The 21,460-nt window shown below is 39.5% G+C and overlaps 1 protein-coding gene across 2 annotated transcripts in view; it reads left to right on the top strand.

The window, feature by feature from the left end:
* The window catches only part of TESK2 (testis associated actin remodelling kinase 2), a 134,686-nt gene that overhangs the window by 78,419 nt on the left and 34,807 nt on the right, over positions 1–21,460 (top strand). For both annotated transcript variants that reach the window (XM_059135567.1, XM_059135568.1), the window contains exon 4: positions 17,051–17,099. In XM_059135567.1, the coding sequence (XP_058991550.1) occupies positions 17,051–17,099 (49 nt within the window). The remainder of the gene's footprint in view (positions 1–17,050; positions 17,100–21,460) is intronic.

The following is a 21,460-nucleotide window of genomic DNA, read 5'->3' as shown; positions in this document are numbered from 1 at the left end:
AGTAATATTTTGAACAACTTTGATATAATGACCGTGGAACTCTTACTAGGTCATATTATGTAGTATTGAGCAGGTCCAAAACTAATAGTAGTGTTAGTGTTTTGTGTTTTTTTTTTTCTTTTCAGAGTGAGAATAGCTAGGTATGTTTTAGACTGCTGTCTCTCCCTCTTCTGTTTAGGTAATAAACTTTTGAGGAGGGACAGTATTTAAATCTTAATGTTTAACCCTGACAGCAGAACTGTGAGCTCAATAAATATTTGAGTGGAGGTAAATGCTACCAAGGAACATAATAATGTTATTTTCCTTGTGCTTGCTTTATTTATTTATTTATGAGAGAGAGAGAGAAATCACAAGTAGGCAGAGAGGCAGTCAGAGAGAGAGAGGAGGAAGCAGGCTCCCCGCTGAGCAGAGAGCCCGATGTGGGGCTCCATCCCAGGACCCTAAGATCATGACCTGAGCCAAAGGCAGAGGCCCAACCCACTAAGCCACCGAGGCGCCCCTGTTTTTTACTTTTTAGAAGACTTTTTTTGGTTTATTTATTTTAGAGAGAGAAAACAGGATAGCGTAGGGGGAAGGGCAAAGGGAGAAGGAGAGAGAGAATGTCAGTGACCTTGTGCTAAGCACAGAGCCTGACAAGCGGCTTGATCTAATGATCCTGAGACCATGACTTAAGCTGAAATCAAGAGTCAGACGCTCAAGAGTCAGACTGAGCTACCCAGGCACCCCTCCTTGTGCTTGTTTAGGAGTCAAAGCCCAAAGTCTATCCTAGATCTGTAAACATTATAACATAAGATAGTAACCCATAATTTTTTTATTATGTATCATTAGTTTTCTATGGCTGCCCTAACAAATTACCTAGTGGTTTAAGACAACACAATTCATTATCTTATAGTTCTATAGGTCAGAAGTCTGATGTGGGTCTTATTGGGCTAAAATCAAGGTATTGAAAGGGCTGTGTTCCTTTCTGGGGGCTCTAGGGGACGATCTGTTTCCTTACTTTTCTCAGTTTCTAGTGGCTTGCATTCTTTGGCTTGTAGCTCCTTTCGTATTCAATCAAAGCCAACAGTGACCAGCTGATTCTTTTTCATATTGTGTCCCTCTAATACTAACTTTTTGGCCTTCCTCTTCTATCTTTGGGGACCATTGTGATGACACTACAAGTGTGGGGTAACACTTGATAATCCAGGATAATCTCCCTATTTTATTTTTTTTAAAGATTTTATTTATTTATTTGACAGACAGAGATCACAAGTAGGCAGAGAGGCAGGCAGGGAGAGAGGAAGGGAAGCAGGCTCCCTGCTGAGCAGAGAGCCCGATGCAGGGCTCGATCCCAGGACCCTGGGATCATGACCTGAGCCGAAGGCAGAGGCTTTAACCCACTGAGCCACTCAGGTGCCCCTAATCTCCCTATTTTAAAGTCAGATGATTAGCAACCTTAATTCCATCTGCAACTTTAATTAATTCCTTTACCATATAACAACATAGTTACAGGTCTTGGGGGTTAGAACATGGGTTTCTTTGGAAATCTTCTGCCTATCATAGTTTACCTTTAGGAAAACATTTTGAGCACATCTCCCAAGTGCTACTGTTAAACCATATTAAATATTACTAAAACTCATTTTCTCTTTTTTACATAAAAATAATATAGATTAAAAAGTTCTAATTTTCTTCCCATATTTCAGTGGGGAAGAAAATCATGCTCATTCCTCATTTTATTTTTTATTTTTTAAATTATTTTTATTAGCATATAATGTATTATTTGCCTCAGGGATAAAGATCTGTGAATGGTCAGGCTTCCATACTTCACAGCACTCACCATATCACTCATTCCTCATTTTAGAGACTACTGGATAATTGTAGGACTTAGGAAAGATCCCACCTTGGAATTAGGAAATTTAACTTTTAATTGAATTCAGTAAATATTTACTAAGTCCTAACTATGAACAAGGCAGTATTTTAGATATATATAGAGACACAAAACTACATGGTATATTTATTCCAGGAGGGTTAACTACTGTAATAAACAACATAAAATCTTATTTTTTTTAAGGGCTTGGTTTCTTTTCTTGTCTTTTTTTTTTTAAGTTTTTAAGTAATCTCTCTATACCTAATATGGGGCTCGAATTTATAATCCTGAGATCAAGAGGCACATGCTCTACCAACCAGTCCAGGCAAGTGCCCCTTAAAAGCTTGTTTCTTATTTATGTTCAATGTGTGTTGGGTAGAGGTAGAAGGGGAGTTTTTGTTTTGTTTAGTTTTTTGTTTTTTAAACCGAAGATGGGGCCTCAGATTCCTTCACTGGATCTTCTGCATCTGCTGACAGATGAAAAAGGAAAGTATGGAGGATAGGGTTGAGGTTTTTATGGAACAGGCTTAGAAATGACATGATCACTTCTGCCCCTATACCGCTCTCCAGAACTCGGTATTAAGGTGTTAACCAGCTGTTATAGACACTGGGAAATGTCATTTACTTAAGGAGGAAAAGGGAAACAATTTAGTGAATATATAGCCATTCTCTTCCACATATATAAGATCCCTACCCTCAAGAACCCTCTAATTCAGTGGAAGGAGCAGACATAGATAAAACTTGATGTATAAAGGCAGGCCTGCTAAGTGTTATAATAGAGTTTTAAATAGAGTGATATAAATGTGTAAGGAAGAGAAAGATTACTTTGAATTAGAAACATTAGGGAAATATTTGAAGTTATATCTCTGAGATGAGAATTATAACCATTCCCAAAGTGTGGTTTTAATAATCAAATAACTTGATACATGGCAGTGCCTGGCACACTAAATGGTACATAAATGTTGGGTGCTATTGTTATTGTTATTCTTTGGAGACATTCTTTTTTTTAAATAAATTTTGGTTTTAATTATCATGTCTCCAAGTTTTATTTTTTTTAATTTATTTGATAGACAGAGATCAAAAGTAGGCAGAGAAGCAGGCAGACAGAGAGAGAGGAGGAAAGCAGGCTCCCTGCTGAGCAGAGAGCCTGATGCGATGCGGGGCTCAATCCCAGAACCCTGGGATCATGACCTGAGCCGAATGCAGAGGCCTTAACCAACTGAGCTACACAGGTGCCCCCTTTGGAGACGTTCTTGCGCTGAGTTTTTAAGGATTGGTAGAGCTTTGAAGAGTGGATTCCAGATGGACTCATTCTAGCAACAGTATGGAGGTGGGAGAATTTAGGACATTTTTAGGAGTAGAAACTTATATAACTAAAACATAGAGAATGTAGGTGGATATAATAAGAGATAAGGAAAGAGAGGTGTGGGTCAGATCATTCACACTCTTGAATAACACACTCTTGAATTTGGACTTTGATCAGGAGCTGTGTGCTGCCACAAAAACTTTGAGCAGCCATTAGCTTCTTAATGAAAGGTATTGTATCTTGCTTATTTTTTTAATCCTTTTTATAACTATATGAAGAGGTAATACAACATTGTGATTAAGAGCACAGAACTCACTGTTTAGGTTTGATGCCTGGCTCTGCCACGTATTATCTTTATGACTTTGGGCAGATTACTTTATTTCTCAGATCCCAAGTTTCTTTATCAATACGATTGGGAGAACAAAGGTATTATTTCATTGAATTATTGTGAGGATTAAATGAATAGAATATAAAAACAATGCGTGCATAGTAAGCGCTCTTTAAGAATCAGTTGCTATCATAATCATATAATCTTTACCAGTGCCTGGCACATAGTAGGCATTCAATAAGTTGTTCTTTTTTTAAAAAAAATTATTTATTTATTTATTTGACAGAGAGAGAGAGAGAGAGAGCGAGAGAGGGAACACAAGCAGGGGGAGTGGGAGAGGGAGAAGCAGACTTCCTGCTGAGCAGGGCACCAGATGTGGGGCTCGATCCCCTGACCCTGGGATCATGACCTAAGCCAAAGCAGATGCTTAAGGACTGAGCCACCCAGGCACTCCGGCATTCAATAATTTTTGAGTGGTCAGACTCTGTTTTAAATTTACCCAGCAAATATTTATATACTATCATATGACCGGCAAGAGAATTCATTTTGTTTTATGAAACATAGTTAAAGGTAGGAAATGATGATGCCATAGGAGAGTGGTGTAGATGGAGAGCCTTGGTAGTTAGTTCAGAAGCATGCTAGTTCAGAAATACTTCTCCTTAGAGGGAGCCAGGTTTGTTTTGTGGGAAAGGAAGTATTTGAACTGGGCTTTGAGGGTAGGGAGAATCTAACTATGTAGAAATGAGGGGAGGGGCATTCTATGCAGTGGAAACAATCTGAGAAAAGTCAAAGGGTATATAAAAGCATGGTAATAACACTTTATGGAAAATAGTAAATCATGGTACAGGAAATACTATGGCAAATTAAGTTTCTGGTCGAAGTCTAGTTTACTAGTAGTATCAGAGTTGGGAGTTTCCTCTTACAGTCTCACTAACTTTAGAGTGGTTTATCATTTGCCTTTTGTCTAGACTGAGCCTTGGTGCTCAGTATGTGCTCCAGGGGTCTAGGAGCATCAACATTAGCTGGGAGCTTATTGCCTGGGTGGCTCCGATGGTTAAGCATCTGCCTTTGGCTCAAGTCATGATCCTCAGGCTCCTGGGATAGAGTCCTGCATCGGGCTCCCTGCTCAGCGGGGAGTCTGCTTCTCCCTCTCAATTTCCCTTTGTGTTCTCCTCTCTCTCAAATAAATAAAAAGAATCTTAAAAAGAAAGAAAGAAATTCAGACTCTCAGCTTAGCTTCTCTCTGCCCCGACCTATTGAATTGGAGTCTGCAATTTACATAATTCCCAGGTGATTTGTTTGCACATTGTCAAAATTTAGGAAGCACTGGCTTAACAAACAACAGTAACTCTTCTTACATCTTTTTTTTTTTTTTTTAAGATTTTATTTAATCATCTGACACAGAGAGAGAGAGATCACAAGCAGGCAGAGAGAGAGGGAGAAACAGGCTCCCTGCCGAGCAGAGAGCCCGACTCAGGGCTCCATCCTAAGACCCCGAGACCATGACCCGAGCCGAAGGCAGAGGCCTAACTCTCTGAGCCACCCAGGCAGCCCAACTCTTTCTACATCTTAACAAGTGTGTGTGTGTGTAGTATAAAAACTAAGCACATGCATTAACAAAGAGCTCTCTTCCTGAGTTAAGTAATTCTGGCTGGCATGATTTTGGGTGGTGGTAGTGGGGAGTAAGAATCATTCCAAATGTATTTTTTTTTAAAGATTTTATTTATTTATTTGACAGATCACAAGTAGGCAGAGAGCAGGCAGAGAGAGAGAGAGAGAGAGAGAGAGAAGGAAGCAGACTCCCTGCTGAGCAGAGAGCCCAATGCGGGGCTTGATCCCAGGATCCAGAGATCATGACCTGAGCTGAAGGCAGAGGCTTTAACCCACTGAGCCACCCAGGTGCCCCCCAAATGTATTTTTTTAGGTCTGATCTCATACCGAAAAAAAATTTGAGGCTTCATCCGCAACTTAGATTTTAATATAATTAGCAATAACAATTTCAGTGACAACTTACTGTTGACATTAAGTACTTTTCTAGGGACACCTGGGTGGTTCAGTTGTTGGGCGTCTGCCTTTGGCTCCGGTCATGAGGACTGAGCCTTGCTTTGGCCTCCCTGCTCTGTGGGAAGCCTGCTTCTCCCTCTCCCATTCCCCCTGCTTGTGCTCTCTCTCTCACTGTGTCTCTCTCTGTCAAATAAATAAAATCTTTAAAATAAATAAATACTTTTCTAGGCATATATCACTTCCCTGTTAAGGATGAGTAATATTTCCCTTTTAAACTATATGCTTTTTATAGAACTGGAATGATGAACTCTGCTCAAGCTCTTCTTCCAATATAAAGCTAATACCTGTCTTAGCTTGTGAGCTCTATGACACTGTTTTGGATGTGGTGGGTGGTGGAAAGGAAGTGAGGTTGAGGAGGTCAGGCAGAACAGTTTCACATAGAAGTAGAGTTGTGCTGTACCACTGTGATGTGGTGATGTGAGTCGGGGGTGGGGAGGAAGGTAGGCAGAAAACTGTCACATGAAGCCAGTGCCTGCCTGAATGGGCTGGCTGTGATGTCTCTGGGGACGATGTGGTCATAGTGAATGGTGGGCTTGTGGGGGTGTATCATGCCCAAACCAGGTCTTTTCAGCTTCTAGAAGGTCCATGACTTTAAAATGTAGCCATCGTTTTGCTAGTAGAGTCCTATCGCCTAGCTTCTATATAAATATTTGATTAAATAAAATACATACTTCTTGTCTTTCCAGCCTTGAACCTGCCTCTAAATGTTCTTTTTTAAAAAAATGAATTTACATTGTCAAGCTAATTTGGTGATTATTGCTTTTGCATTCAAGAAATGTTTGTTTTGTATCTTATGTGCAAAGCATTGTGTATCAGGCACTGTGTATAGAAACGGATGAGAAGGGATCTGTATTCTTGAAAACCTTTCTTATATTCCAGCCTGGAGAAGGAGTTAGAAGTGTTAAACGAAGAAGAATAGCTAACATATTCTAGTGCTTATTACGTTCCAGGAGCCCAAGTTATGTCATTTCATCTTCACAATAACCATTTGGGTTAGGTAATAGTAATACTTTCATTTTGCATGTGAAGAAACTAGAATATGGAGAAGTTATCATGAAGTGGCATAGCCAGAATTCAAATATAAGCAGTCTTACTCCAGACCCTGGACCATCTCAGTTATGCTTATGAGCAGTCTTTCAAAGCAGGGTGAAAAGTGCATTGTAGTACTGTTGGGGAGGAAGGGAAAGATAGAGGAATAATGCTAGCCGAAGATATCTAGGAGATCAATGTAGGGAAGACGAAATTTTAGCTGATCCTGGAAGGATGGTTTTCAGTAAAATGAAATAAAGTAGTCTTCCAACTCAGAGAAGAGCTTGAACTTAAGTTTGTAGGTCATAAAAATCATTCATGCCATTAAACAGATCTTTACTGAGAGATTGCTTACTGTGTGCCAGATACTATACTAGGTACTAGAAATGCAGAAAAAAACCCACAAAAAAACAAAAAACAACAACAAAAAAAACCCACCTCTGAATCCTTCATAGTAAGGAAGTTACAAAAGAGTGATATGGGCAGAAAGCCAATTATAATGAACTTAAGAATGAGTGAAGATGAAAGAAACGTAGATAGTGAATATAACCTATTAAAGTTTGATAACAAATAAAAAGAGTAAATTAGTATCCTATTTTAGGGATGGGGCAAGGAAGCATTTTTTGAATGGAGGAAATTTAAGTTTATTTGTAGGATAGAACTAGAGGAGATGAAGAGATGGGCAAAGAATAAGGCTTATAGGAAAATATGAGGATCCAAAGATAAGTTGGACCAGATCAAATTTTAAATACTGTGGTAAGGAATTTTATTTTATTATTATTTTTTTTTATTTTTTATTTTTTTTAAGATTTTATTTATTTATTTGTCAGAGATAGAGGGAGAGAGAGCGAGTGAGCACAGGCAGACAGAGAGGCAGGCAGAGGCAGAGGGAGAAGCAGGCTCCCTGCTGAGCAAGAAGCCCGATGTGGGACTCGATCCCAGGGTGCTGGGATCATGACCTGAGCCGAAGGCAGCTGCTTAACCAACTGAGCCACCCAGGCGTCCCGTGTGGTAAGGAATTTTAAACATTACTCTATAGGCAGAAGGGAGCCGTTGAAGTGTTATGAAGAGGGTAATGACATATATTGTGTTTTGAAAGGTGATCCTAATAGCCATGTAAGGGATGGTATGATTTAGGATCATTAATAATGATAGATTAAAAGCAACTAAGTTTTATTTGAGCATGGGCTAGACATTGCTAAATACTGTACCTGAACTATTCCATTTAATCTTCCTAAGTAGCCTCCAAGATGGTGTTATTTTGGGGTCCCATTTTTGCAGATAAGGATATTATAAGTCCCCCTAATTGGGAATGGGTTGGATCCCTATGCAGTTGTTGCAAGTGTTGGCAAACTGTTTCTGTGAAGGACTAGACAGTATATATTCTAATCTTTGCAAGTCATATAGTCTCTATCGCAGCTAAGCTGCCATAGATAATACCATGATTTTGTTCCAATAAAAAAGTTATAAAAACTGGGCGCCTGGGTGGCTCAGTTGGTTAGGTGTTTGCTTTCTGTTCAGGTCATGGTCCCAGAACCTGGGATGGAGTCCCTCATTGGGCTCCCTGCTAGGCAGGAAGTCTGCTTCTCGATTTGCCTGCCCCCCAACTCCTGCTCTCCCTTTGCCTCCCTCCCCCGCCCTCTCTCATGCTCACAAAAATAAATGAATAAAAACTTTCAAAAAATTATAAAAACAAATATTGGGCCATAGTTAACCCACCCCTGTTAGGGCCTATTATAGTTTGAAAAGCCATAACGAAGAAAGAAATGTGGCTTATCATATTTTACTTTATCTCTTTTTGCTATGGTGGGGCAATAGAACTAGAATTATTCTTCTTTTTAAAAGATTTTATTTATTTATTTGAGAGAGAGAGAGACAGAGATAGTGAGAGAGAGCATGAGTAAGGAGGAGAAGAGGAAGCAGACTCCCTGCTGAGCAGGGCTTGATCCCAGAATCCTGGGATCAGGACCTGAACTGGAGGCAGACTCTTCACTGAGCCACCAAGGTGCCCTGGGAATAGAATTATTCTTAGGTAGGGATAGGGATACCATTTAATCTCAAGAGAAGCATCCTTTCTGTAAGAGGCTCACTAGAAACAGCTATTTATGCATACAGTTTAGCTATATTCTGCAAAATACCCACTTAACTTTTTATTACAATTGCCTTACAGCAGAATGAACTCTAGAATGAAAGTTCTGTGGGATCAGGGACTTTGTTTTATTCACTGTCCTGTCCCTAAAGCCTTGTATATAGTAGCCACTCACTCAATAAAGAATTGTTTATTTACAATGATGTGGATGGAACTAGAGGGTATTTATTATGTTAAATGAAATAAGTCAGTCAGAGAAAGGCAAATATATGATTTCACTCATAAGTGGAATTTAAGAAGCAAAACAGATGAACATAGGGGAAGGGAAGGAAAAATAAAATAAGATAAAAACAGAGAAGGAAACAGACCATAAGAGACTATTAACTATAGAGAATAAACTGAAGGTTGCTGGAAGAAGATGGGCTGAATGAAAGATGGGCCTTAAGGAGTGCATTTGTTGGGATGAACACTGGATTTATATGTAGGTGATAAATCACTGAATTCTACTTCTGAAGCCAAAACTACACTATATGTTAACTTTATTTTTTTTAAGGTTTATTTATTTATTTGACAGAGAGAGACATAGTGAGAGAGAGAGAAAACATAAGAGGGAGTGGGAGAGGGAGCAGGCTTCCGCTGAGCAAGGACCCAATGCGGGGCTTGATCTCAGGACCCTGGGACCATGACCTGAGTTGAAGACAGATGCTTAACCAACTGAGCCACCCAGGCTCCCCTGTTAAATTTAAATTTAAAAAGTAAATTAAAGAAATAGTCTTTTAATAAGTGAATGGCATGCTGATTCTTCTAAATTCAAAGACTGGGGAGTTGCATAGATACTTAGAGTGACCTATTTTAAAGGTACTGTAATAACTGCAGCTCCCTCAGATTAACTGTTTTCTCATTCATCTTGCTCATATTTCCTCTGTTCCACCTCTTTCTGTTCTTCCTCTGTTCCTGTGTAGCCTCCTCTTTTTTTTTTTTTTTTTTTTAAGATTGTATTTATATTTTGACAGAGAGGGAGAGAGCACAAACAGAGGAGCAGCAGAGGGAGATGGAGAAGCAGGCTCCCCACTGAGCAGGGAGCCCAATGTGGGGCTTGATCGCAGCACTCCAGGATCATGACCTCAGCTATAAAGGCAGAGGCTTAACATCCTGAGCTGCCCAGGTGCCCTCAGCCTCATCTTTTTTACCCAACTAGTTTCTGACAGTAACTGCCACTCTCAGATGTTCTTTCTGCATAGGTTATAGACATCGTGCCATGCTGGCCAGAAACAGCATTCCAGATTCAGTCTTCAGCCTTCTGTATTACTTAGGTTCATTATGTATTAGACTTTTGTCTACCCAACATTCCTCCCACTCACCCTCTTCCTTATTAGGTAGTGATTTTCATAGTAAAGAAACTGAGAGATGAATGAAGTTAAATGTCCCGCTTTTCCAAAGCAGGAAGTGGAGGTAGGAGCAAGGGTTAGGGGAGAGTGGGCACATAAAAACCAGCTTTTTGGGTTTCCTGGCTGGCTCAGTCGGTGGAGCATGCGACTCTTGAGCTTGGAGTCATGAGTTCGAATTGCATTTGGGTGTAGAGATTATTTAAAAATAAAATCTTTAAAAAAAAGAAGCTTTTCTGCCCAGTCACCTTGTGACTGAATTTGATTCTCACCTGGTCCATGTTTAAGTTATAATTATTATAATTACTTTTTTTTTTTTGAACTCTTCCTGTATGCCAGTTACTGTGCTATGAACTTTATATTCGTTATTTCATTTAATCTCTTCCAACAACCTTATGTTGTGGACAATGTTATCCTCTTTTACAAAGAGGGAAACTAATGCTTGTGTAATAGAGTGGAGCTGGGATTTGAGCCCACACCCTCTAACTTCAGAGCCTTTTAACTCCTTCACCAATTCACTTCCCATTTATTCCCGAACCAGAGGTAAGTTTCAACCGGTCATTGGTGCCTGTATCCTATTTTCAGTACTGCCTAGATCTTTCCTTGGGTTCTTTCCTTTTTCAAGTTCCCACCAAGTCTCTGGATGCAGTTAGAGAAAACTGGCGGTCCAGAAACCACCTCTTGGAGAAACTCTGAAATTTCCACATTTGTAATTTTGGTCAAAGTGACATGTCTTTAAAACTCTACTGTGATATTACAGCCAACCACATATTCTCCCTCACTCAGTTCCTTTTCACTCAACAGTCATTTACTGCATGTGCCTCCTATTTTCTAGGTACTGCTCAGTGCTATGAACACAAGGAAGAATATGACCTGGACTCTGCCTTCATGGAACTTTATGGTCCTTTCCAACTTTACCACTGCTTTGCCTTTACTCTCACTTGTAGTCAGTCTACGCTTTTCTTTACCCTTCTAAACTAGAGCTTACTTGAGACTTGGCTTTTTTTTTTTTTTTTTAAGATTTATTTATTTGAAAGAGAGAGAGCGTGAGCTGGGGGAGGGACAGAGTGAGACAGAGGGAGAGAATCTCAAGCAGACTCCTCACTGAGTTGGAGCCCAACGGGGCTGCATCTCACAACCCTGAGATCATGACCTGAGCTGAAATCAAGAGTCAGATGCTTAACTGACTAAGCCACCCAAGTGCCCCTTGAGGGAATTGTTAATGAGACTTCCTTCTTGGCTCAATTGTCACTGGCTTTGTGACATTTATCTTTTCCTCCCATTTTAATGATCATCATCAGTAATCATTTATGTATGGTTTTTAATTTTAATTTAAAATTTATATTTTAAATTATTTTTACACATAAATATAACCTGTTGGTTAAAAAGACTTCAAATGTAACATAAGTGTATATGCTAAAAAATAAAAATTACCCTTACCTGGTCAGTACCACTTAATGTTTTTCTTCTTCTTTGTTTTATAGCTTTCTTGAGATTTAAATGATGTACAATAAACTGCACACATTTGAAATGTGCACTGTAATAAGTTTTGACATATGTATATACACCCATGAAACCATCAACATGAGGTAGTGAACATGTCCTCCTTCCTTCCCTTTTCACCCCATAAACCTCACACCTCTCAGGCAACTATGAATCTGCTTTTGTCACTATAGATTCATTTTACTTTATAGACTTTTATATCAATGGAATGGGATAGTATGTACTTTATTGGGTCCAGATTTTTTACTTATTTTTATTTATTATTTTTTTAATTTATTATTTAAAAAAATTTTTTTAAGATTTTATTTTTGGGGACTCCTGGGTGGCTCAGTTGGTTAAACAGCTGCCTTAGGCTCAGGTCAGGATCCCAGCGTCCTGGGATCGAGTCCCATATTGGGCTCCTTGCTCAGCAGGGAGCCCGCTTCTCCCTCTGCCTCTGCCTGTGCTCATTCTCTCTGACAAATAAATAAATAAAATCTTAAAAAAAAAATAAAGATTTTATTTTTTAAAGATTTTATTTATTTATTTGAGAGAGAGACAGTGGGAGAGAACATAAGAGGGGAGAAGGTCAGAGGGAGAAACAGGCTCCCCATGGAGCTGGGAGCCCAATGTGGGACTTGATCCCAGGACTTCAGGACCACGACCCAAGCTGAAAGCAGTTGCCTAACCAACTGAGCCACCCAGGAGCCCGGGTCCAGATTTTTTAGTCAGCATAATTATTTTGAGATTTATCCACTGTTGCATATATCCTTTTTGTAGCTGAGTAAATAGTCTGTTGTATGAATACCATAATTTATTTTATCCATTCAACTTTTAATGGGTATTTGTGTACAAGTTTTGTGTTGACATATGCCTTCACTTTTTTTGTTTTAAATACCTAGGAGTGGAATAGCTAGATCATATGATAGGTACATGTTTACTTAAGAAACTACCTCAGTAGTTACTTAAGTTAAGTAGTTACTTAAGAAACTACCTCAGTCTTCCAAAGTGGTTGTACCGTTTCATATTCCCACCAGCACTGCATGGGTATTCCAGTTGCTCTTCATTTTTACCGTCATTTGGTACTGAAAGTCCTTAATTTTAGACATTCTAATAGATGTATTAGTACATCTTATTGTTTTGATTTGCATTTCCCTAAAGATCTTGATCTTTTCATGTACTTATTTTCCATCTGTATATCTTTAGTGAATTGTCTTTTATTCTTTCTCTATTTTTTAAATTGGGTTATTATTGTGTTTTGAGAGATTAAAAAAAAATCTAAACATGGGGTGGGTGGCTCAGTCAGTTGAGCATCAGACTCTTGATTTTGGGTGGGGCTATGATCTCTGGTTTTGGGGATTAAGCCCTGTGTTGGCCTCCACAGTTAGTGTGGAATCTGCTTGGCATTCTCTCCCTCTCCCTTTGCCTCTCCCCCCTCTAAGATAAGTAAATAAATCTTAAAAAAAAAAATCTAAACACAAATCTTTCTTAGGTATATGCACTGCAGTCTATGACTTGTCTTTTTTTTTTTTTTTTAAGATTTTTTTTTTTTTTTTTTTTTTAAATATTTTTATTTATTTATTTGACAGAGAGAAATCACAAGTAGGCAGAGAGAGAGAGAGGAGGAAGCAGGCTCCCTGCTGAGCAGAGAGCCCGATGCGGGACTCGATCCCAGGACCCTGAGATCATGACCTGAGCCGAAGGCAGCGGCTTAACCCACTGAGCCACCCAGGCGCCCTTTTTTAAGATTTTTATTTATTTATTTGACAGAGAGAGAGAGAAAGATCACAAGTAGGCAGAGAGGGGGAAGCAGGCTCCCTGCTGACCAGAGAGCCCCATGTGGGGCTTGATCTGAGGACCTTGAGATCATGACCTGAGTAGAAGGCGGAGGCTTAATCCACTCAGCCAGCCAGGGGCCCCTATGACTTGTCTTTTCTTTCTCTTAACAGTGTCTTTTTTTTTTTTTTTCTTTTTTTTTTTTTTTTTTTTTTAGATTTATTTATTTATTTGTCAGAGAGAGAGCCAGCGAGAGCGAGCACAGGCAGACAGAGTGGAAGGCAGAGTCAGAGGGAGAAGCAGGCTCCCTGCAGAGCAAGGAGCCCGATATGGGACTCGATCCCAGGACGCTGGGATCATGACCTGAGCCGAAGGCAGCTGCTTAACCAACTGAGCCACCCAGGCGCCCCATCTCTTAACAGTGTCTTAGGAAGAGTTCAAGATAGGGCACCTGGGTGGCTCAGTTAGTTGGACATCTGCCTTCAGCTCGGGTCATGGTCCCAGGGTCCTGGGATCAAGCCTCGCGTTGGGGTCCCTGCTCAATGGGGAGTCTGCTCCCTCTCCAACTGCGCCTCCCACTCGTGTTCTCACACGCTCTGTTCTCTCTCAAATAAATAAATTAATTAATCTTTTTTTTTTTTTAAAGCACAAGATTTTGATTTAAGAAGTCTAATTAATTGGGGAAACTAGGTGGCTTTGTGGTCATTTGGCTCAGGTCATTATCACAGAGTCCTGGGATCAAGGCCTGCATCAGTCTCCCTGTTCAGTGGGGAACCTGCTTCTCCCTCTCCCTCTGCCCTTGCGTGTGTTCTCTCTCTTGCTCACTCTCTCTTAAATAAATAAATAAAATCTTAAAAAATAGAAGTTTAATCAATTTTTAATTTTTTAGATTATGCTTTGGTGTCATGTCTAAGAAAACTTTGCTTAACAGAAGGTCACAAAGGTTTTCTTCTATGAATTCTTCCAGATATTTTATAGATTTTTTTTTTTAAGATTTGTTTATTCGAGAGAGAGAATGAGAGAGAGCATGAGAGGGGAGAAGTCAGAGGGAGAAGCAGACTCTCTGCTGAGCAGGGAGCCTGATGTGGGACTCAGTCCTGGGACTCTAGGATCATGACCTGAGGCAAAGGCAGTTGTTTAACCAACCAAGCCACCCAGGCACCCTATAGATTTGGTTTTACATTTAGGTTTATGAGCCATCTTAAGTCAATTTTATATATGCTAAAAGGTATTAATCCAAATTTATTTGTATGTGTGTATCTAGATATTCATACTCCCTTTGTTGAAAACACTATTTTTGCTCTACCAAATTGCCTTTGCATCTACTTTTGTACAAAATCAGTCATGCATTGTATTCATTAACTGGGACTGCCTAACAAAGTGCCATAAACCTGTGACTTTAAACAATTTAAATTTATTCTGTCGCAGTTCCAAAGTCTGAAATCAAGGTGTCCATAGGCAACACTTCCTTCGGAGGCTGTAGGGAAGAATCCTTTCTTGTTTCTTCTGGCTTTTGGTGACTCCAGACATTCTTTGGTTTGTGGCAGGATAACTTTTATCTCTGCCTCTATGTTTACCTGGCCTTCTCCCCAGATAGTTCTCAAGTATCTTCCCCTCTTCTTTTTTTCTTCTTTCTATTTTAAAATTGAAGTATAGTTGAGAGGCGCCTGGGTAGCTCAGTCAGTTAAGCGTCTGCCTTCAGCTCAGGTCATGATCCCAGGGTCCTGGGATAGAGTCTTGCATTGGGCTCCTTGCTCAGTGGGATCCTGCTTCTCCCTCTGCCTGCTGCTCCCCCTGCTTGTGCTTTCTCTCTTTCTCTGTGTCAAATGAATAAATAAAGTCTTAAAAAAAATTGAAGTATAGTTGATGTACAATATATCAGTTTCAGGTGTGCAACATAGTGATTCAACATTTATATGTATTATGAAATGCTTATCATAGGTGTAGTTATCCTATGCAAAATTATTTTGATATTATTGACCATATTCTCTGTGTTGTACTTTACATTCCCATGACTTATTTGTAACTGAAAGTTTGTACCTCTTCATCCCCTTCAGCTGTTTCTCCCATCTCTGTCCCCATCCTCCCACAACCATCACCAATTTGTTCTCTGTATTTATGAGTCTGTTTTTATCTTGTTTTTTTTTGTAGATTCCACATATGACACCATATATTATTATTATAGTGCTTCCTAGACATTTTCTATTAATATCCAGACTTTTAAAAATATAAATGAGATTTGTAGCTCACTGTTTTTATTTAACCGTATATTTTGGATATATTCCCATATCAGTGCATAAAAATCTACTCCATTCCTTTTAAATGGCTGTATAGTATTCTAATCTGTGAATATACTATAAATATTTAGTCTTTTATGGGCAGGTATTTGATATACAGTGGTGAAGTAAATGTCCTTTTGTATGTACTCAAATTGAGTCTATTTGTAACATAAATTCTGAGAAGTGGAACTGTTGGAGCTATTAAAATGTTTGCTAGATACAACCAATTACCCTTTGAAAAAGTTGTGCGGGGACGCCTGGGTGGCTCAGTTGGTTAAGCAGCTGCCTTCGGCTCAGGTCATGATCCCAGCATCCTGGGATTGAGTCCCACATCGGGCTCCTTGCTCCACAGGGAGCCTGCTTCTCCCTCTGCCTCTGCCTTCCACTCTGTCTGCCTGTGCTCGCTCTCTCTCTCTCTCTGACAAATAAATAAATAAAATCTTAAAAAAAAAAAAAAAGTTGTGCGAAGAACTAAACAGTGTTTCTTTTTCCTGTTTTCTCACCTTCTGGACAACACTGAGCATGATCAATCTTAATCTTTGTTCATTTGATAGATTTTAAAAAACAATATCTTCTTTTAATGTATATTTCTTAAATTATGAGTGAATTAGAGCATTTTGATATTTTTATTAGACATTTTACTTTTCTGTGAATTACATGCTTTTTTTTTTGCTTTCTTTTCTTTTTCAAGATTTTATTTATTTGAGAGAGAGAGTGAGCATGAGTAGGGGGGGAGGGGGACAAAGGGAGAGGGATAAGTATGCTCCCTGCTGAGCAGGGAGCCCTACTTGGGGCTTGATCCCAGGACCCTGGGATTCTGAGCCAAAGGCAGGTGCTTAACTGAGCCAACAAGACATCCTTTGCTGCTGCTGCTTCTTCTGCTGCTTTTTTTTTTTTTTTTAAACATATTTGGAGTTTTTTTTTAATGTAAAGGAAGTTAGTCCTTTGTCTTCCAGCATATGGGTGCTTCCCCCCCCCCATAGTTACTAGTTTTTAAATTATAGACCTTCAGATTGGCTAGTCCAACCTGCTTACTTTCTACATGAGGAAACTGAAGTTCAGATAGTGTTAGTGTTTCTCTCTCCTTTTTTAAAATTAAAAATAAATTTTTTTCTTGAGCATGTAGCTAGATGATAGTGGACCTGAAACCAACAACAAGTCTCCTTACTTCCAGTTTGGTGCTTTGGTGCCTTTTCTAATATACCATGCTATTTTTAAGGCTTACTCCTTTCTGTCTTCCACAGTTGTTTATTACCACTAGATCTTGCCACAACCAGATGTTTCATGGTAAACTTAGAATTTTACCAGCCTAGTATTAAAGTTAGAGAGGCTACAGGGTTGTACAGGAACCCAGGAGACTTCACAGGTATTGGATTGTTTCTAATGCATGAGTAACTAAACTAGTTTCTCAATATGGCAGTTGTGGTATTTTCGTTTGTTTAAAAAAAATGTGTTTTGTTTCATAGGTTCATGGGTGTGTGTGTACATCAAGGACAGTTGCATGCGCTTACAGAGGTAAGACTTAAGTAAGCCTTTTGAAGTGGCTTCTCTGCCTTAGTTTCAGCATTCTGGGTTCCATAGTGATTGTTGTTTGTATAATGCATTGATATTTATGCAAAAATAGCAGTGTTAACAGTGATTTCTTCTCTTGCCTGGGGACAATGGCTGTATTTCTTAATATTCTTGGATTCCCTCATAATACTTCGTGAGTACTCTGAGAATATGAGTGCTCAAATATTATATTGATTCTTGCTGCCTGGATGACCCTTTCCTAGGCTAAGGGATGGCATCACTTGGCTGTTTGGTGTACTGATCTAGAATTCCACTGTCACTGCTGTAGTGTCCTGATTGGTCTTATTACTAATTGGAATTAGTTTTCCTCTCCAGTCTCATTTCATTTTCAGCTTCTTCTAAGCAGGTAATATGTGATAGTCACTACTTAGCCTCTGAAGACAGAGAATCCTTTCTAGAACAAAGTCTTCCTAAATTCAGGTACTGAGCTGTCAGCTTCAGAATTTGCTTGGGTGCTTCTTAGAAACACAGATCCCTGAAATCTAGGTTTGGTAGGTTTTCATCGGGTCCATATGCATTTTTAAAAGCTCTCCAGATTATTCAAATGAGCATCTAGATTTGAGAATCTGTGTGCTAGAAAGTGTTCACAATTTTCCTTGGGAATTAAGTACCAAAATACAAAGTGAAGAAACTTAGGAAGGAAAACTGTTTTACAGGATTTGTGAATGCTCATTTCCTGCTGGCTTGGTGCCTCGTTTTAGTCCTTAATATCTGCTGATGGAAGGTCCTGTATGCTTCACTCTTTGTCTCTTTTCTCAGTTACTGAGGGCATCAGAATGTGGAATGTGTGTAGCTCTGTCCTGCCTTTTTTTTTTTTTTTAAAGATTTTATTTAAAAGATTTTTTATTTATGTGTGAGAGAGAGAGAGATCACAAGTAAGCAGGCAAAGAGAGAGCCGGGAAGCAGGCTCCCTGCTGACCAGAAAGCCCGACGCAGTGCAGAGAGAGCCCGATGCGGGGCTCCATCCCAGGACCCTGAGACCATGACCTGAGCTGAAGGCAGAGGCTTAACCCACCCAGCCACCCAGGCACCCTCTGGTTTGCCTCTTTTTCCAGGGGTTTTATTTTATTTTATTTTATTTTATTTATTTATTTGACAGATAGAGATCACAAGTAGGCAGAGAAGCAGGTAGAGAGAGAGGAGGAAGCAGGCTCCCTGCTGAGCAGAGAGCCCGATGCGGGGCTGGATCCCAGGATCCTGGGATCATGACCTGAGCCGAAGGCAGAGGCTTTAACCCACTGAGCCACCCAGGCGCCCCTGGTTTGCCTCTTTTATCGAAAGTCAAAGAAGGCAGAATAATGAGGTAATTAAGAGCATGACCTCTGACGTCTTGATTGCCTAGGTTTGAATTTCTCTGTGTCTCAGTGTTGTCGTCTATAAAATGGGAATAATAATAATAGTATCTGCCCCAGGGAGTCTAGAGAGAGAAGACCAGTGTCTGAGCCCTAGAGTATTTCAATTTTAAAAGCCAAAGGAGAAAGGCATTTTGAGAGGGAGTGGCTAGTGAGTTAGGGGAAAAACCAAGAGAATTGTATTGGCCTGGAATGGAAAGGAAGGAGTTTCAAGGAGGAGGGAGTAGGTAATTATGGCAGATCTTGCTGATAAAATGATGATTTCACAGGGATTTTTGTAAAATGCCTATTTGGCACAGTGCCTGGCATATAGTAATTCATTTATACATTTTACTATTACAGCTTTTTTTATTAACATTGACTTGTCCTTCCTGAATTCCTTGAATTGTCAATATTTTTCATTTGGTATTTAATACTGCTTTTCAGTACTACTGTTAGTGTTATTAAAATTTTTTAGAAACTTTTTATTGACATATGACATAAAAAAAGCACACATATGATACATGTATAGCTCACTAAATTTTTACAAATGAACACACCCATAACCAGCATTCCAGATCAAAAAAACATTTTCTATGTATTTCTTTTCTTAGAAGTGAGTCTATAAATTCTTCAAAGACAAAACTCTCTCCTACTCTTAAGATTTCTATCTGCCAGAGCTCTGACACTAATAATTTTTTAAAATATTTGTTATACTCCTTTGTTATATCATTGTTCTCTGAAATGTAAATTTATTGGAAGGGCTTGTATGTTGGTTTTGCTGACAAGAAAATGCTTTAAAATCTGTAATCGTGTTGCAGATTCAGATTTGGGGTGTAATGAAAGTGGCAGAATTGAATGATCTTAATGCAGCATTCTTTGTCGATGTTGCACTTAAATAATATTTTCTGTTGTTTGTTGTCTTACTCATAGCCATATATAAAATATAGTGCCCATTTTGTGAAAGAGTGTGTATTTCCAGTATCATTCATGGATATTGGCATAGCATATAATGTTAATAATTTTTATTACAATGATAATAGGCTGATGGTCATGCAGCCCAAATATCCAAATGCTTATGGTTATTTTCAGAAGGGGATCAGGAAAGGCCATCATGGCATAGATCTCTGGGGAATCCTGTGTTTATCCCAAAATTTGACTTGGCAGCACAGCTATTGGTTTCACTAAGGATTATAAAAATAAATTACTAATAACATCTAGCATAGCCCTGGGAACTTAGATGACATTTAGTAGATTTTTCTGACTGGTGGAATGCTGCTCTTTATAATAATGTGAATACTATTTCTTATTTCTCTTGAAATACTTTGTCAATAATTACAGCAGACAAACATAGCTCTTGTTAGTGCCTATAAAGTACTGATAGTATTAGGAATAGTATTTCTCAGGTACAGTAGTGATCTGCACTTTTCTGGGCTTGAACCATTTCTGTGAGTCTTCTTTAAAATTATAGACATTGGGGGCACCTGGGTGACTCAGTCAGTTAAGTGTCTGCTTTTAGCTTAGGTCATGATCCCAGTGTCCCGAGATCGAGCCCCACGTGAGGATGAGGCTCCCTGCTCAGCGGGGAGCTTGCTTTTCCCTCTCCCTCTGCCCACCCCCCTTTGTGCTCTCTCTCTCTCTCTCTCTTTATCTCAAATAAATAAATAAAATCTTTTTTAAAATAATTAAAAAATAAAATTATAGGCTTTAGGGTGCCTGGGTGGCTCAATCAGTTAATTGTCTGCCTTCGGCTTAGGTTGTGATCCTGGGGTCATGGGATCAAGCCCCTGTCCTCCAAGCCTTTGTATCACATGTACTCTACACACAGGCCTTGGGATGAACAGTGCTCTGAATTGGGGATAAAAAGGCTGGTGTCTTCAGTGGTTTATGTCTGTCTGTCTGCCTGCTTAGCTGGGAGTCTGTTTCTCCTTCTACCCCTCCCCCCTGCATATGTGCATACTCTCTCTCTCTCTCAAATAAGTAAATAAAGTCTTTGAAAAAATAATGAAATTGTAGACATTAATTGAACTTGAAATAGTCAGACAGTTAGGTACTACTAACTACTACAGATAGTTTTATCTGTAGTTAAGTATAGACTTCTGAGGTTTGGTTTTGTTTTGTTTTTAAAGATTTTATTTATTTTTTTGACAGAGACAGAGATCACAAGTAGGCAGAGAGGCAGGCAGAGAGAGAAGGAAGCAGGCTTCCTGCTGAGCAGAGAGCCCCATGCGGGGCTTGATCCCAGTACCCTGGGATCGTGACCTGAGCCGAAGGCAGAGGCTTTAACCCACTGAGCCACCCAGGCGCCCCGACTTCTGAGTTTTTAAGCAAATGAGTTATTTGTTAAAGAGAAAAGTTTGATAAAAGATCAAATAAAACCTTTAAGTTTATAAGTTGAATTAAGAATCCATATTGTAGGGGCGCCTGGGTGGCTCAGTGGGTTAAGCCGCTGCCTTTGGCTCCAGTCATGGTCTCCGGGTCCTGGGATCGAGCCCCACATCGGGCTCCCTGCTCCACAGGGAGCCTGCTTCCCCCCCTCTCTCTGCCTGCTGCTCTGCCTACTTGTGATCTCTCTTTCTCTCTCTGTGTCAAATAAATAAATAAAATATTAAAAAAAAAAAGAATCCATATTGTATCGAGTAGAAATACTCCATAAGTATGTCTTTGACTCAGGAAACCCTAACATTGTCTTTCATTTGGTCAAGAGTATCAAGGAAGTGAAAATCTTCAGTTTTGAAAGACAGAAAATCTAACCCTATATATTAGTTAGCAATTGCTATGTACTATCCAACCACAAAACCTCAAAAGCATGCAATAATAAACATTTATTTCTTGTATACCTGCAGGGCTGAGCTGAGCTGAGCCCAGCTGGACAGCTCTGCTAGTCTCACTTGGGCTCACTCATGCATCTGGCAGGTCAACTGGTAGTCTGATTTAGGTTGGGCTTTGCTGGGATGGCCTTGCTTCTGCTGC

Source organism: Mustela lutreola, chromosome 10, assembly GCF_030435805.1.
Source record: "Mustela lutreola isolate mMusLut2 chromosome 10, mMusLut2.pri, whole genome shotgun sequence".
In the NCBI taxonomy this organism is placed as follows: domain Eukaryota; kingdom Metazoa; phylum Chordata; class Mammalia; order Carnivora; family Mustelidae; genus Mustela; species Mustela lutreola.
Note: the sequence above shows the minus strand (reverse complement) of the source record. Positions and strands in the feature narration are given on the sequence as shown.